General features: G+C 34.4%; 1 protein-coding gene across 1 annotated transcript in view; it reads left to right on the top strand.

Moving 5' to 3' along the window:
- The window catches only part of EXOC6 (exocyst complex component 6), a 225,857-nt gene that overhangs the window by 47,175 nt on the left and 165,290 nt on the right, over nt 1-13,392 (top strand). The window contains exon 6 of the mRNA XM_059397700.1: nt 1,681-1,768. Within this exon, the coding sequence (XP_059253683.1) occupies nt 1,681-1,768 (88 nt within the window). The remainder of the gene's footprint in view (nt 1-1,680; nt 1,769-13,392) is intronic.

Consider the following 13,392-nt stretch of genomic DNA (forward strand, 5'->3'; position numbering starts at 1 on the left):
TACTGGGTACTTGGTGAACCTGTCTGGAATTTAATCTGGAAACTGTTCTTTGATCTGATCAATGTCTTTAAGATCTAGGAAATTTTCTTGAATTATTTATTTCTGTTTTCTTAATTCCAGGACAGATAGTGATGTTTAACCTTCTAGATTGGCCCTCTGATTTTCTTTTCTTTTTAAACATTTTTTATTTCTTTGACTTCTTGCTCTGCTTCTAGGATATTTCTTTATTTTTATCTTCCAAAAAGTAATGCTGATTTTATTTCCTTTCTGCTCTCCAATTTTTAATTTCTAAGAAATTTTTGATCACTAAATATTTCTTTTCCTTCGTTTTCTTTCTTTTTTTTAAGGTAAGCTGTTCTTGATTTACGGTTAACAGTATTTTGTCTTAACTTCTTTGAGATTTTAGATGTATGTATTTACATATCTCCTTGCATATAGTTTGTTTCCACTAAGTTTTTTTCCCCTCAGTTTTTTTTTTGTTTGTTTGTTTTGTTTTTTGTTGGTTTTTTTTTTTTTTTTTTTTTTTTTTTTTTTGTTTTAATCTCTAACTTTGTTGGTAGGGGTGTTTCTCAGATGTCAGGCGATTCCTTGGTTGACTCCTCAAATTTAAGTGTAGTGGACATAAGGCACTGATTGGAAGCTCTAGGTATGTGCGTAGAACTTGTTGATTGTAAATTTCACTGTGAGGTTATCTAGCTGGGCTGTTTAGTTGGTGAGCCTTTAGTGTTAATATCTGGACTTATTTCTTCTGGGGCTGCCTCAGATTCCCTAGAGGAGACTTTTCCTCTGTCCTGTTTGGAGGGTAAAGATCTGACTGCCAGCATTCTGGGATCTGAGTTGGGGAAGAGAGCATTTAGTATATTTAGCTATACTAATCCTTTTGTTTTCTGATCAGTAATATTGCCTTCAACCTTGGGTGGTCTCCTCACTCTATTCAGAGATTATCTGTTGTAGTATCTTTAGTATTTTGCCAAACTGGGGAATGATTGTTGCTCAGATGACTGGAGTGGAGTTTGCTGCTTAAATAGATTATCAAGCAATATTCCTTACTTTAGCCCTTTATTCACTCCCAGTTCTGTAAGTAGTGGGATTCCTACCAATTCTTGACATTTTGGATATTCTAGAAAATAAATAAGTTTATCTTTGGTTTCTCAACTATTGGCTTAGAATTCAGTTTTCTCAGATGTGATGAGGTTTTTTTGTTTTTTGTTTTTTGTTTTTTTTTAACCCACATGTCTGGTCAGCTTTCAACATTCTAAAATTTTACCGTTCTCTCTTTTCCTTTTCTCTTCACTGTGTAGACTTAAACCTTTAAAGAAAAATCTCCTGTTATTTTATTGTTTCAAGGAGTCAAGATTAAAAAGCATGTATTCAGGCTGCCATCACACTAAATGTTTAGGACCCCACTTTGGTGCTCTGCCATATTTTTGTTCAGCTAAATATTCATATGGGATAATAAAATAGAGGGCATGAGCAGATGTTATTCCTGGTTATCATTAGAGGTTGCAAATGAGCAACCTGCAGAGTCAAACTTGCCCACAACTATGTTTGGTTTGACTTGTAAAATGTTAAAAAAAAAAAAAAGTGTTTTTTGTTAGTTGATAATCACTTCATATTTGTTAAAATATCTGGATTTATTTATTTATTTTTTTAAAAAGATTTTATTTCTTTATTTGACAGAGAGAGATCAGAAGCAGGCAGAGAGGCAGGCAGAGAGAGAGAGAAGGAAGCAGGCTCCCGGCCGAGCAGAGAGCCTGATGCGGGGCTCGATCCCAGGACCCTGGGATCATGACCTGAGCCGAAGGCAGCGGCTTAACCCACTGAGCCACCCAGGCGCCCCAAAATATCTGGATTTATATTCTGCTGACTCCCAAATTGGAATCTCAAATCTCAAGCTTGGTTTTGACATCTCTGATTCATGTTGAATCTTTTCACTTGGATATTCCACTACTATCTTAAGTTCAGCAAGTCTGAAACAGGCTTAAAATCTTTGCTTATTCTTGGATTGAGTCCTTTTTTATGAAATGTGCTGCAAAATATTTACTCTGTGGTACGGTTTTTTATTTTTAAGTTATTTGCTTAGCAACTATTTAGACCCAAATACACAAATCATAAGTCTGTAGCTCCATGAATTTTTAAAAAGTGAATACACTTTTATAACCACCAAGATCAAGATTTGAACATTATTTGTATCCCAAAAGCTTTTCTCATCCATTCTCTTCTGGTCATTACTACCCAAACAAGATGGAGAACATTTCCATCACCCTTTTATGCCCCTTCTCAATCCATTCTTCTTTCCCTCCACAGATAACTATATTCTGATTTCTATCACATGTTCTCAGAATTGATGTAAATGGAATAATAGAATGTATTTATTTTTCTTGTCTTGTATCTCTCACTTCAAATGTTTTAAGATTCATCTATGTTATTGCAAATACCAATTATTTGTTTCTTTGCATTGCTGTGTAGTATTAAGTTCTAAGAAGTTTTTTATCTGTTTACCAGTTGGTGGGTATTTGGATTATTTTCAGTTTGGGCGTATAATGAATAGGGCTGTCATAAAATTAGTGGACAAGCCTTTCTGTAGGCAGATGTTTATGTATCTCTTTAATATATGTATAGGAGTAGACTTGCTGGGTTATATTGTAAATGTAGGCTACCTTTTATAAGGAGCCATTAAATAGTTTCCCAAAATGGTTATACCATTTTATACTCTCATTGGCAATGAGAATTTTAGATATTGCACATCCTTGCCAACATACTATATTGTCTGTCTGCTCTAGTTGAACCATTTTGGTACATATAAAATGGTTGCTCCAATTTGCATTTCTCTGGTGACTGACGTTGACTGCCTTTTCATTTGCTATTTTATCATTTGTGCATTTTCTTTTATAAAATGACTGCTCAATAATTTTAGATTTAGAGACACGTTGAGCAGAAAGTGCAGAGTTCCCATATACCTTCCTCTCAACACAGTTTCTTGCATGAGTGTAGTACATTTCTTACAATTCATGAATCAATACTGACTTGTTGTTAACTCCAGAGTTTACAATAGGGTTCACTCTTTTGTATTATACTGTATAGAGGGTTTTGACAAATGCATAATGTCATATCTACCATGACAGCATCATACAGTATAGTTTTCTGAAAAATCTCTCGTGCTTCATCTCTTTCTTCATCCCTTCATTTCTTCATCTCATCCTTCATCCCTTCCCACAACCACTGCCAGTCTATGACCTTTTTACTGTTTCTATAATTCTGCCTTTTTCAGAATGTTCTGTAGTTGGGATCATACAGTATATGTCATACTCAGACTAGCTTTGTTCACTTAACAATATGCATTTAAGGTTCCTCCATGTCTTTTTGTGGCTTGATAGGTCATTTCTTTTTATGGATAAATAATATTGCATTTTATGGTTGTACCACAGTTTATTTATCCATTCACCTGTTGAAGGACATCTTGGTTGGTCTGACTTCTGGCAGTTATGAATAATGCAGCTATAAACATTTGTGTGCAGGTTTTTGTGTGGAATAACTTTTTAATTCATTTAGATAAGTACCTAGTGATACAGTTGCTAGATTATACAGAAAGACTATATTTAGCTTTTTAAAAAAGATTTTATTTATTTATTTATCAGAGAGAATAGCACAAGCAGGGGGAGTGGAAGGCAGAGGAAGATGCAGGCTCCCTCATGAACAAGGAGCCCAATGCAGGACTTGATCCCAGAACCTAGGGATCATGACCTGAGGTGAAGGCAGACCCTTAACCAACTGAGCCACCCAGGTGTCCCTGGAGGGACTATGTTTAGCTTTATAAGAAGCAGGCAAATTATCTTTCAAAGTGGCTTTACTATTTTGCACTGTCAGCAATAATAATGAATGAAAGTTCTGTTGCTCCACACCCTCACCAGGATTTGGTATTGTCAGCATTTTGGATTTTAGCCATTCTAATAGATGTAGGTAATATCTCATTTTAATTTGTAGTTCGCTATTGGCATGTGATGTTGAGCATTTTTTCATATGCTTATTTGCTATCTGTATATCTTCTTTGGTGAGTTATCTCTTCAGATCTTTTATATGCTTTTAAATTTGGTGGGTGGTGTTCTTACTGCTGACTTTTAAGTATTTTTTGTATAGTTTATATATTATTTATCAGATATATGTTTTGAAAATATCTTCTTCCATTCTGTGGCTAGTCTTTTTATTCTCTTATCAGTATCTTTTTAGAACAGAAGATTATTAATTTTAATGAAGTCCAGCTTACTAGGTTTTTTCCATAGATCATGTTTTGGTGGTGTTTCTGAAAACTCATTGCCAAACCCAGGGTCACTTAGATTTTCTCCAATCTTAATTTCTAGAGTTTTGTGTTTTACATTTATGTCTGTGATCTATTATGAATTAATTTTTGTGAAACCATTCATGAACATGGAATATCTCTGCATTTATTTAGATTTTCCTTGATTTCTTTCATCAGTTTTCTGGTTTTCTTCATATAGATCTTGTATGTATGTGGTTAGATTTACACATAATTCATTTATTGGTGATAAAGTAAGGTCTTTAATTTCAAATCCCAGTTGTTCCTTGCTGGTTTACCAAAGGGCAATTGACTTCGGTATGTTAACCTGGTACTCTTCAACCTTGATATAATCAGTTACTATTCTGGGAATTTTTTTGTAGATTCTTTGAGATTTTCTACATAGACAATCATGTCATCTGCAGACAAGCCTTTTCTTTCTTTCTTCCCAGGATGATTACCTGTTATTTCTTTTTCTTGTCTTACTGGGTTAGCAATGAATATCAGTATTATGGTTAAATTGGAGTGATGAGGAGGAACATCCTTGCCTGTTTCTGATCTCATGGGGAATAACGTTGTGTTTTTCACCATTAAGTTTGATATTAGTTTTGTACTTTTATTCTTTTAAATTTGTTAAGATGTGTTTTATAACTCAGAATATGGTCTATATTGGTGAATGTTCTATGTGAACTTGAAGAGAATACGTATTCTGTTGTTGGATGAACTATTCTCTAAATGTCAGTTAAATCCAGTTGATTGATCATGTTTTGGTGGTGTTTCTGTGCTCTTCAGTTCAACAGTATTTTCTTTTTTTTTAAGATTTTATTTATTTATTTGACAGAGATCACAAGTAGGCAGAGAGGCAGTCAGAGAGGAGGAAGCAGGCTCTCTGATGAGCAGAGAGCCCAATGCGGGGCTCAATCCCAGGACCTGATATCATGACTTGGGCCGAAGGCAGAGGCTTAACCCACAGAGTCACCCAGGCGCCCCTGTTAGAGGAGTTTTAAGTCTTCAACTATGTTAGTGAATTTGTCTGTTTTCCTTGCTTTTATATCAATTTTTGCCTCACATATTTTGACACTCTGTTATTAGTCATATACACTTTAAGGATTGTTATATCTTTTTAGAGATAAATAATTTTATCATTATGTAATGCTTTTCTTTATCTCTCATAACTTTCCTTGCTCTGAAGTCTGCTTTATCTGAAATTAATATAGCTACTCCACCTTTCTTTTGATTAGTGTTAGCATAGTATATCCATCCCTTAACTTTTATTATCTCTGTGTTTTTATGTTTAAAATTTTCCTTTTATACAATAAATATATTGTTGGGTCTTGTATGTGTTCTCCACCCAGAATCATACAACTTCCATAAGAAAATGTAGAAAGATATTTTCACATTACCTGGGGTAAGCAAAGATGTTTTTAGAAGGATCACAAAAAGCTGCTATACAGAATTGGAAATTGGACTTCAAATAAAAAATTTTATTCATCAAAATACACCTTAAAGATGGGGTGCCTGGGTGGCTCAGTGGGTTAAAGCCTCTGTATTCAGCCCAGGTCATGATCCCAGGGTCCTGGGATTGAGCCCCTCATCGGGCTTTCTGCTTAGTGGGGAGCCTGTTTCCTCCTCTCTGTCTGCCTGCCTCTCTGCCTGCTTGTGATCTCTGTCTGCCATATAAATAAATAAAATCTTTTAAAAAATATATACCTTAAAGAAAATTGATAGGCAAGCCACAGACTAGGAGAAAGCATTTGCAAGATTTTTTTTTGGACAGGACTCATAACCACAATATATAAAGAGCTTTTATAAATTAATTAAAAGGAAAAAAATAAAAATTAGGAACTTACAGTTTCTGGACTCACATGTAAAGAGCTTTGAAGGAAGAAATCACTCCTGTCTTTAAAACAAGAAGAGAACTAATCAAAATAAAAAAAACTTTTTTTAAAAAAAGATTCCATTTGTCAGAGAGAAAGAGAGAGCACAGCAGATGGAGCAGCAGGCAGAGGGAGAAGCAATCTCCCTGCTGAGAAAGGAGCAGGGACTTGATGCCAGGGCCTGGGATCATGACCTGAGCCACAGGCAGATGCTTAACCGACTGAGCGTAACCCAGGTGTCCCTAAAAAACCTTTTTTTTAGATCCATTGGAGAAACGAGGTCATAGGGCAGTCTACTGCCCCCGGAATTGGAGAGACGGGCAAATAGAGACTATCACAGTTTACTGAGAGCAGAAGCCACTGCTAAACCTTGGTTGGAACACTTAAAGGTGATTGAGCATACTGGCTGCAGAAATAAAATATTTCTAGGGGTCCAGGAAGTCCACCACTCTCATGAATTTTAGCTTCAGGAGTCCTACTGGACTTTCAGAGTAAGGATCGTAGCAAAATACTAACAGAAAAAAGTAACCAGTTTGAAATAAGCCCAGAGTGCTGTATTCTTAGCAAGGCTAGCTGGCAAAATTTTGATATGAATCTCATTACTTTAAGAGATGCTGAGCTATTAAGACTTTATTTCTTCTTGAGTCAGTTTTCATATCTTATGTTTTATCAAGGACTTTGACCACTTTATCTGAGTTGTTGAATTTTTTGACATCCTTTTAATGTCTGTAGGATCTGTAGTAATGTTCTTCTTTGTCACTCCCAATATTAGTAATTTGTGGTTTTATTCCCTTGAGTTATATGATAGGAGGCTTACAATTTTATGGATATTTTCAACGATCTAATATTTGAGTTTGTTTATTCTTTGATTTCTATTTTTATTTTTATTATTTCCATTGTTACATATGTAGTTTAATTTGTTCTTTTCTGTTTTCATAAAGTGGAAATTTAGGACAGTGATTTTATGCCTCTCTTTTTTTATTTTCAATCATTTATTATAATGATTTGAACAGCAATATGCTGTAAAATAAGTGATTTTAATCTGAAATGACTATAATTTCGCGGCACCTGGGTGCCTCAGTGGGTTAAAGCCTCTGCCTTCGGCTCAGGTCATGATCCCAGGGTCCTGGGATCAAGCCCTGCATGGGGCTCTCTGCTCAGCAGGGAGCCTGCTTCTCTTCCTCTCTCTCTGCCTGCTTCTCTGCCTACTTGTGATCTCTGTCTGTCAAATAAATAAATAAAATCTATAAAAAAATAAAATGACTATAATTTCACCCCAAAATGACTGTAATTTCCTAGACATCAGTGTATCAATGTAAAGAACAAACACAAACAAATGCTGTAATGAAACTCAACTTATATGGGAACATTTTCTCTAGTATAGGAAAATCAGTATGTTTTTAAAAGTTCTAAGATGTACTCAAATACTACATATATCATGATTGAATCTAAAATGACAAAAATAATATAAATTTTTTAAGCTTTTAAAAAATTTATTAATTTATTTAAGTAATCCCTACCCCCAACATGGGGCTTGAATTTATAACCCCGAGACCAGCAGTCACATGCTGTTCCAGCTGAGCCAGCCATATGCCTTTCTTCTTTATTACAAACATTTAAAGTTATATGTTTTCCTCTGAGAACTACTTTAGGTGCAGTTTTGAAATGTTTTTATCATCTTTTAGTTTATAGTATTTTCTTAAAAACAAAAACAAAAAATATTTTCTTTTTTTTTCCAAAGACTTTATTTCTTTATTTGAGAGAAAGAAAGAGTGCAAGAATGGGGAGAGGAGCAGAGAGAGGGACAAGCAGACTCTGCACTGAACTCAGAGCCTGATGTGGGGCTCAGGCCCTTTCCCTGAGATCATGACCTGAGCCAAAATCAAGAGTCAGATGCTTAACTAACTGAGCTACCCAGGCTCTCCTTATTTTCCTTTTTTTAAACTTTTGGTTTAGTGTATTTAATTTTAAATATTTGGGGGACTTTTAGGATGTATTAGGATCTTTATTATTAATTTCTAGTTTGATACTCTTGGGTGAGTGAACATACTTTGTATGATTTCAAACCTTTGACATTTATTGAGAATTGTTTAGTGACCCAGCACATCATCTATCTTGGTGACTATTTCATTTGTACTTGAAGAGACTGTGTATTTTGCAGTGGTGGCTTTAGTGTTCTAGAAATACCTGTTAGGTCATGTTAGTGTTAGAGCAGTTCAGATATTCTTTTTCCTTCATGGTTTTTTTGACCCATTCTATCAGGGTTAAGAGAGAGCTGTTAAGTATTTATCTTAACAGATTTATCTACTTTCCTGTTCTTTAAATTTTCTTTTATATATTTCAAAGCTCTGTTACTAGATGCATTCATATTTATTATTATTTTATGTCCTTACTAACTTTGTGTCATATGAAATGTCTTTCTGTATCTTTGGTAATATTCTGTGTCCTGAATTCAACTTTGCCTGGTGTTGATGTAGTCATTAGTTATTCCAGCATGCTTATACTAGATGTTTCAAGGTCTACCTTTGACATCCTTTTCCTTTTAACCCTACTCTTTATGTTTAAAGTGTTTTTCTTATGAACAGCTTATAGTTGGGTCTTACTTTTTTTCATCCAGTGGGCAATCTCTATTCTACTTTGCAAATGGCATTTTAGACCTTTTTTTTTAACTTTTAAAAAGATTTATTTACTTATTTTAGAGAGAGAAAGTGGGGAAGGGGCAAAGAGAGAAAGGGAGAGAGAAAAATCACAAGTAGACTCCCTACTGAGCACAGAGCCCATGTGGGGCTCAATCCCATGAATCTCAGATCATGATCTGAGCTGAAACCAGGAGCCAGATGCCCAACCAACTGAGTTACCCAGGCACCCCTAGAGCATTTATATTTATGTAATTATTATTATGGTTGACTTTTCAATTAATTATCTTCTATTTGTCTGATGTATTTCTTTCTCTTTCCTTCCTTTTCATTCGTATATATATACTAAAACAAAACATACATATATATATATATATATATATATAAATATTTATATCTAACTCTGTTCCTATACTAGGTTATACATCTTTGTTTAACCTTTTAGAGCACGATATGCATGCTTAACTCCCCACAGCTGACTTTCAGATAATGTTATTATACTTCATCAACAATTTAAGAAACTTAGAACAGTTGTACTTATTCCCATCCTGTTTGTTGTTTTTGTTTTAATGTAATTTACTTGTAACACACACACATAATTAAAACAAATTCTTTAGTACTTACTCACATAATCTTTCTGTTAGGCTTTTTTCCTTTTTGCAGATCCAGGTTTCTAAGTGACATAATTGCCTTTAACATGATAAATTTTGTTTAGTATTTATTATAGTACACATCTGCCTGCTAAAGAAAATTTTCTTGCTTCTGGTGAAATATTTCTTCACTATTATTTTCTCTCTTTCCTTTCTTTTGGGAATTCCAGTTACATGTATGTTAGATCATTTAACATTGTCTGTAATTTCTAAGAACTCCTTTTCTCTCTTTTCTTTTTTTGTTTCATGTTGGCTAATTTTTTGGACCTATCTTAAACTTTACCGAACCTGTTTCTTTTGATCTCAGACACTGTTCCTCCTATCCTTATTCTTTGTATATTTGTGTGTGTTTTAGTTTGCAAAATGTCTGTTCAAGTTGCCTTGAACATAGATAATGAACATAGAACAATGATTCATAGATCATTCTTTCTTCTGCATCTAGTCTGCTCTTAAGCCCATTGAATGAATTCTTTATTCTGCTATTTAGTCTTATTTTCAGTTTTTTCATTTGATTCTTTGTTGTAATTTGTTTTTCCACTAAAATTTCCTATCACTTCATGCATATTAACTTTTCTTTCTTCCTAGAGCCTGTAACATTTATAATATAGTATAATAATAAAGTTTTCATTTGTTAATTCCAAGATCTAGGCCAGTGTATATATGCTCCCATTGACTTTTTCTTTTACTTTTTGATCACATTTTTCTGCTTATTTAAGTATCTTGTAATTTTTTCTTACATGCAGGGTACTGTGTTTAGAATAGTAGAGACTGAGGTAACCACTTCTATGATAGTTCAAACCTTAGTGAATTGGAAATGCTCAAGGGAAGGCAAATCAAGTAAGATCAGTGACATTATTTGTTCTGTTTTAAAGATTTTATTTATTTATTTATATGATAGAGAGAAACAGCATCAGAAGGGGGAGGATCAGAGGGAGAAGCAGGCTCCTTGGTGAGCCAGGAGCCGGATGCAGGACTAGATCCCAGAACTCTGGGATCATGACCTGAACTGAAGGCAGTAGCTTAACTAACTGAGCCACCCACATGCTCCTTGTCACTAATTATTTGTATCCTGTGGGTCAGAGAACCATCAGAGTATTCACATGTTTTCCATTTAGGGGTGACACAATTTTTTTGGAAATGTCTCATATTTCTAAAGGCAGACATCTTGGTAGAGGTTTTGATATAGGGGGAAATCTAGTCTTATTTATAAAAAAGAAAAAATCAGAGACTTAAAATTATAATTATGAGAACATTATCACATTTTTACAGTTGACTTATGAGTAAGGTATTAATCTGTTCTAGAATAATTTTAGTTAAAGATAGTTTCCATGGTATGTTTTGAAATAAGATATGAGCATACAGACCTAGAAATGTAGATATATGACTGGATGTAACTGGGACCAAATTGAGGTCATTATTATATGGTAGTATCAGATGATGCTTTTTATTTGTTCCTTTATAGTTTTGTATTTTTCCAGTGTTTATGGATTACTGTTAAAATTTTTTAAAAACAGCATCAGGGGCACCTTGGTGGCTCATTCATTAAGTGTCTGCCTTCGGCTCAGATCATGTTTTCAGGGTCCTGGAGTAGAGCCCCATGTCAGGTTCCCTGCTCAGCAGGAAGCCTGCCTCTCCCTCTTCCACTCCCCCTGCTTGTGTTCCCTCTCTCGCTGTGTCTTTGTCTGTCAAATAAATAAAATAAAATCTTTAGAAAAAATAAAAAATAGCATCATATACCAAAAGAGAATGGCAGTCTCTTGTGGAAATTTTGCTTGCATTTAGGAATATAAAGCTTAGGGGATTTGTGGCTAAATTTTAGAAGTATTCAGGGTCTGGTCTCTGGTTTCTGGTCTCTGCCCAAGAATATAGCCTTGCTGTGTGTGTTAGCTTGGGTTTCCCAGAAAGCAAAGCCTGAGGTATAACCTTATATTTTACTACTTTTTTTGGAGTATAAGCCTAAGGAAGCTGAGAAGCAGAGTTGAATGAAAGGGAAATGAGTTAGTGAACTTGGGAGAGCAAGGTTGAGTTACTGAGTTAGCTAGTGATGCTTAATGTTGATCAATTTCAAAGAACTTCTGGGAGTTCTGTGTATTATTGTACATTCAGCACATTTCATCCAGGAGGAGGAAAGGGGAATTTATCTTTGGTCTCCCTTTCTCATTAGTTAAGGATTCAGCCCACTGGCATTAACTGCTTACATTTCTGTGTTGTGCTGTGAAGGCTTCATAGTTGAGTGACACTGGAAGCCTGGGATGGGAGGTGAGAGGTATAGAAGCATGAAGGAAGGCACAGTTGTGTTACGAAGCCGTTTGATTGTGTCTGGTGTTGCAAAAACTTCTAGTAATACTTTCATTTAACCTCTATCACTTACAACTTCAAATACATTATAGGCATTACCATGAATTTTCAGAAAGCTTTACTTATGTATACTTTTGCTTACTTTTACCTACGTATACTTTTGAAGTATACACAATTCACACCAAATCAGGAAATAAAGCAGGATCCAATAGTATACTTTAACTATTGACTGACCTATTATATATAAAATGTTATTTTACTAAGAAAAGATATTATTTATCATTTTACTTCATTTAAATTTATAATATCTTGGTTATTATAAAAATGATTGTGATGACATCTGCCTTACCCATGTTATCACCTAAATATGTTCATTTCTGACCAAATATATATTTTATTTGTTTATAAAAATTCTAATGATTTTAAGTAACCATGATAAAATTTAGTCATCTAATTTTTAAAATAGTGGTAGATTTTGTGACAGTGTGCAAAATATACCCTATCTTTGGGAATATAAGGTAGAGAATCAGTAAATATCTTTAAATAGCTTTTGAGTTTACAGTCTTTCAAATTACCTGGGTATTATTTTTTTTTTGTTCTCTAGATCATGTCTTTTCTCATTTTTAATATCCAAATCAATGGGAAAGTATAAAACATAATTTGATTAATTTTTTTTAAATTTTTTATTTTTTATAAACATATATTTTTATCCCCAGGGGTACAGGTCTGTGAATCGCCAGGTTTACACACTTCACAGCACTCACCAAAGCACATATCCTCCCCAATGTCCATAACCCCATCCCCCTTCTCCCAACGCCCCTCCCCCCAGTAACCCTCAGAATAATTTGATTAATTTAAAAATTCCTCTATCTACTTTCAGTGGATTTTGGTAGTGAATATTATTGTAGGAAATTGACAGTTATGGTTTTTCTACCAATTAATTATAGTGTCTTGGCCAAATGTATACTCTTTGTGTTTGAGTTTCTCATCTGTAGAGTATTAATAGTAATATCTGCCATACACATCTACCTCATAGAAATGTAGAGAAAATCAAACTATGTATAGGAAAGTACATGTCAATTTCTCTAGGGCATAGGATGTATTTTACTAATTACTGCAATCCATCATGTCATTCAGTATGTATTTATTTTCAATAAATCACTTTGGTTTTTCACTTGGTTTTTTGGATACTTAATATTATTTTTAAGTGCTTTAAATACTGTAAAATTTTCAAGAAAATGTCCTTAAAACATCTTTTACTTCAATTTGAATTGAATCTTTACTGTTTTGTTTTTTTTTTTTAAGATTTTTATTTATTTATTTGACAGACAGTTCACAAGTAGGTAGAGAGGCAGACAGAGAGAGAGAGGAGGAAGCAGGCTCCCTGCTGAGCAGAGAGCCTGATGCGGGACTGGATCCCAGGACCCTGAGATCATGACCTGAGCCGAAGGTAGAGGCTTTAACCCGCTGAGCCACCCAGGCGCCCCTGAATCTTTACTTTTTTTTTTTTTAATTTTTTATTTTTTATAAACATATATTTTTATCCCCAGGGGTACAGGTCTGTGAATCACCAGGTTTACACACTTCACGGCACTCATCAAAGCACATACCCTCCCCAATGTCCATAATCCCACCCC

This window comes from Mustela nigripes, chromosome 4 (genome assembly GCF_022355385.1).
Source record: "Mustela nigripes isolate SB6536 chromosome 4, MUSNIG.SB6536, whole genome shotgun sequence".
Taxonomy (NCBI): Eukaryota; Metazoa; Chordata; class Mammalia; order Carnivora; family Mustelidae; genus Mustela; species Mustela nigripes.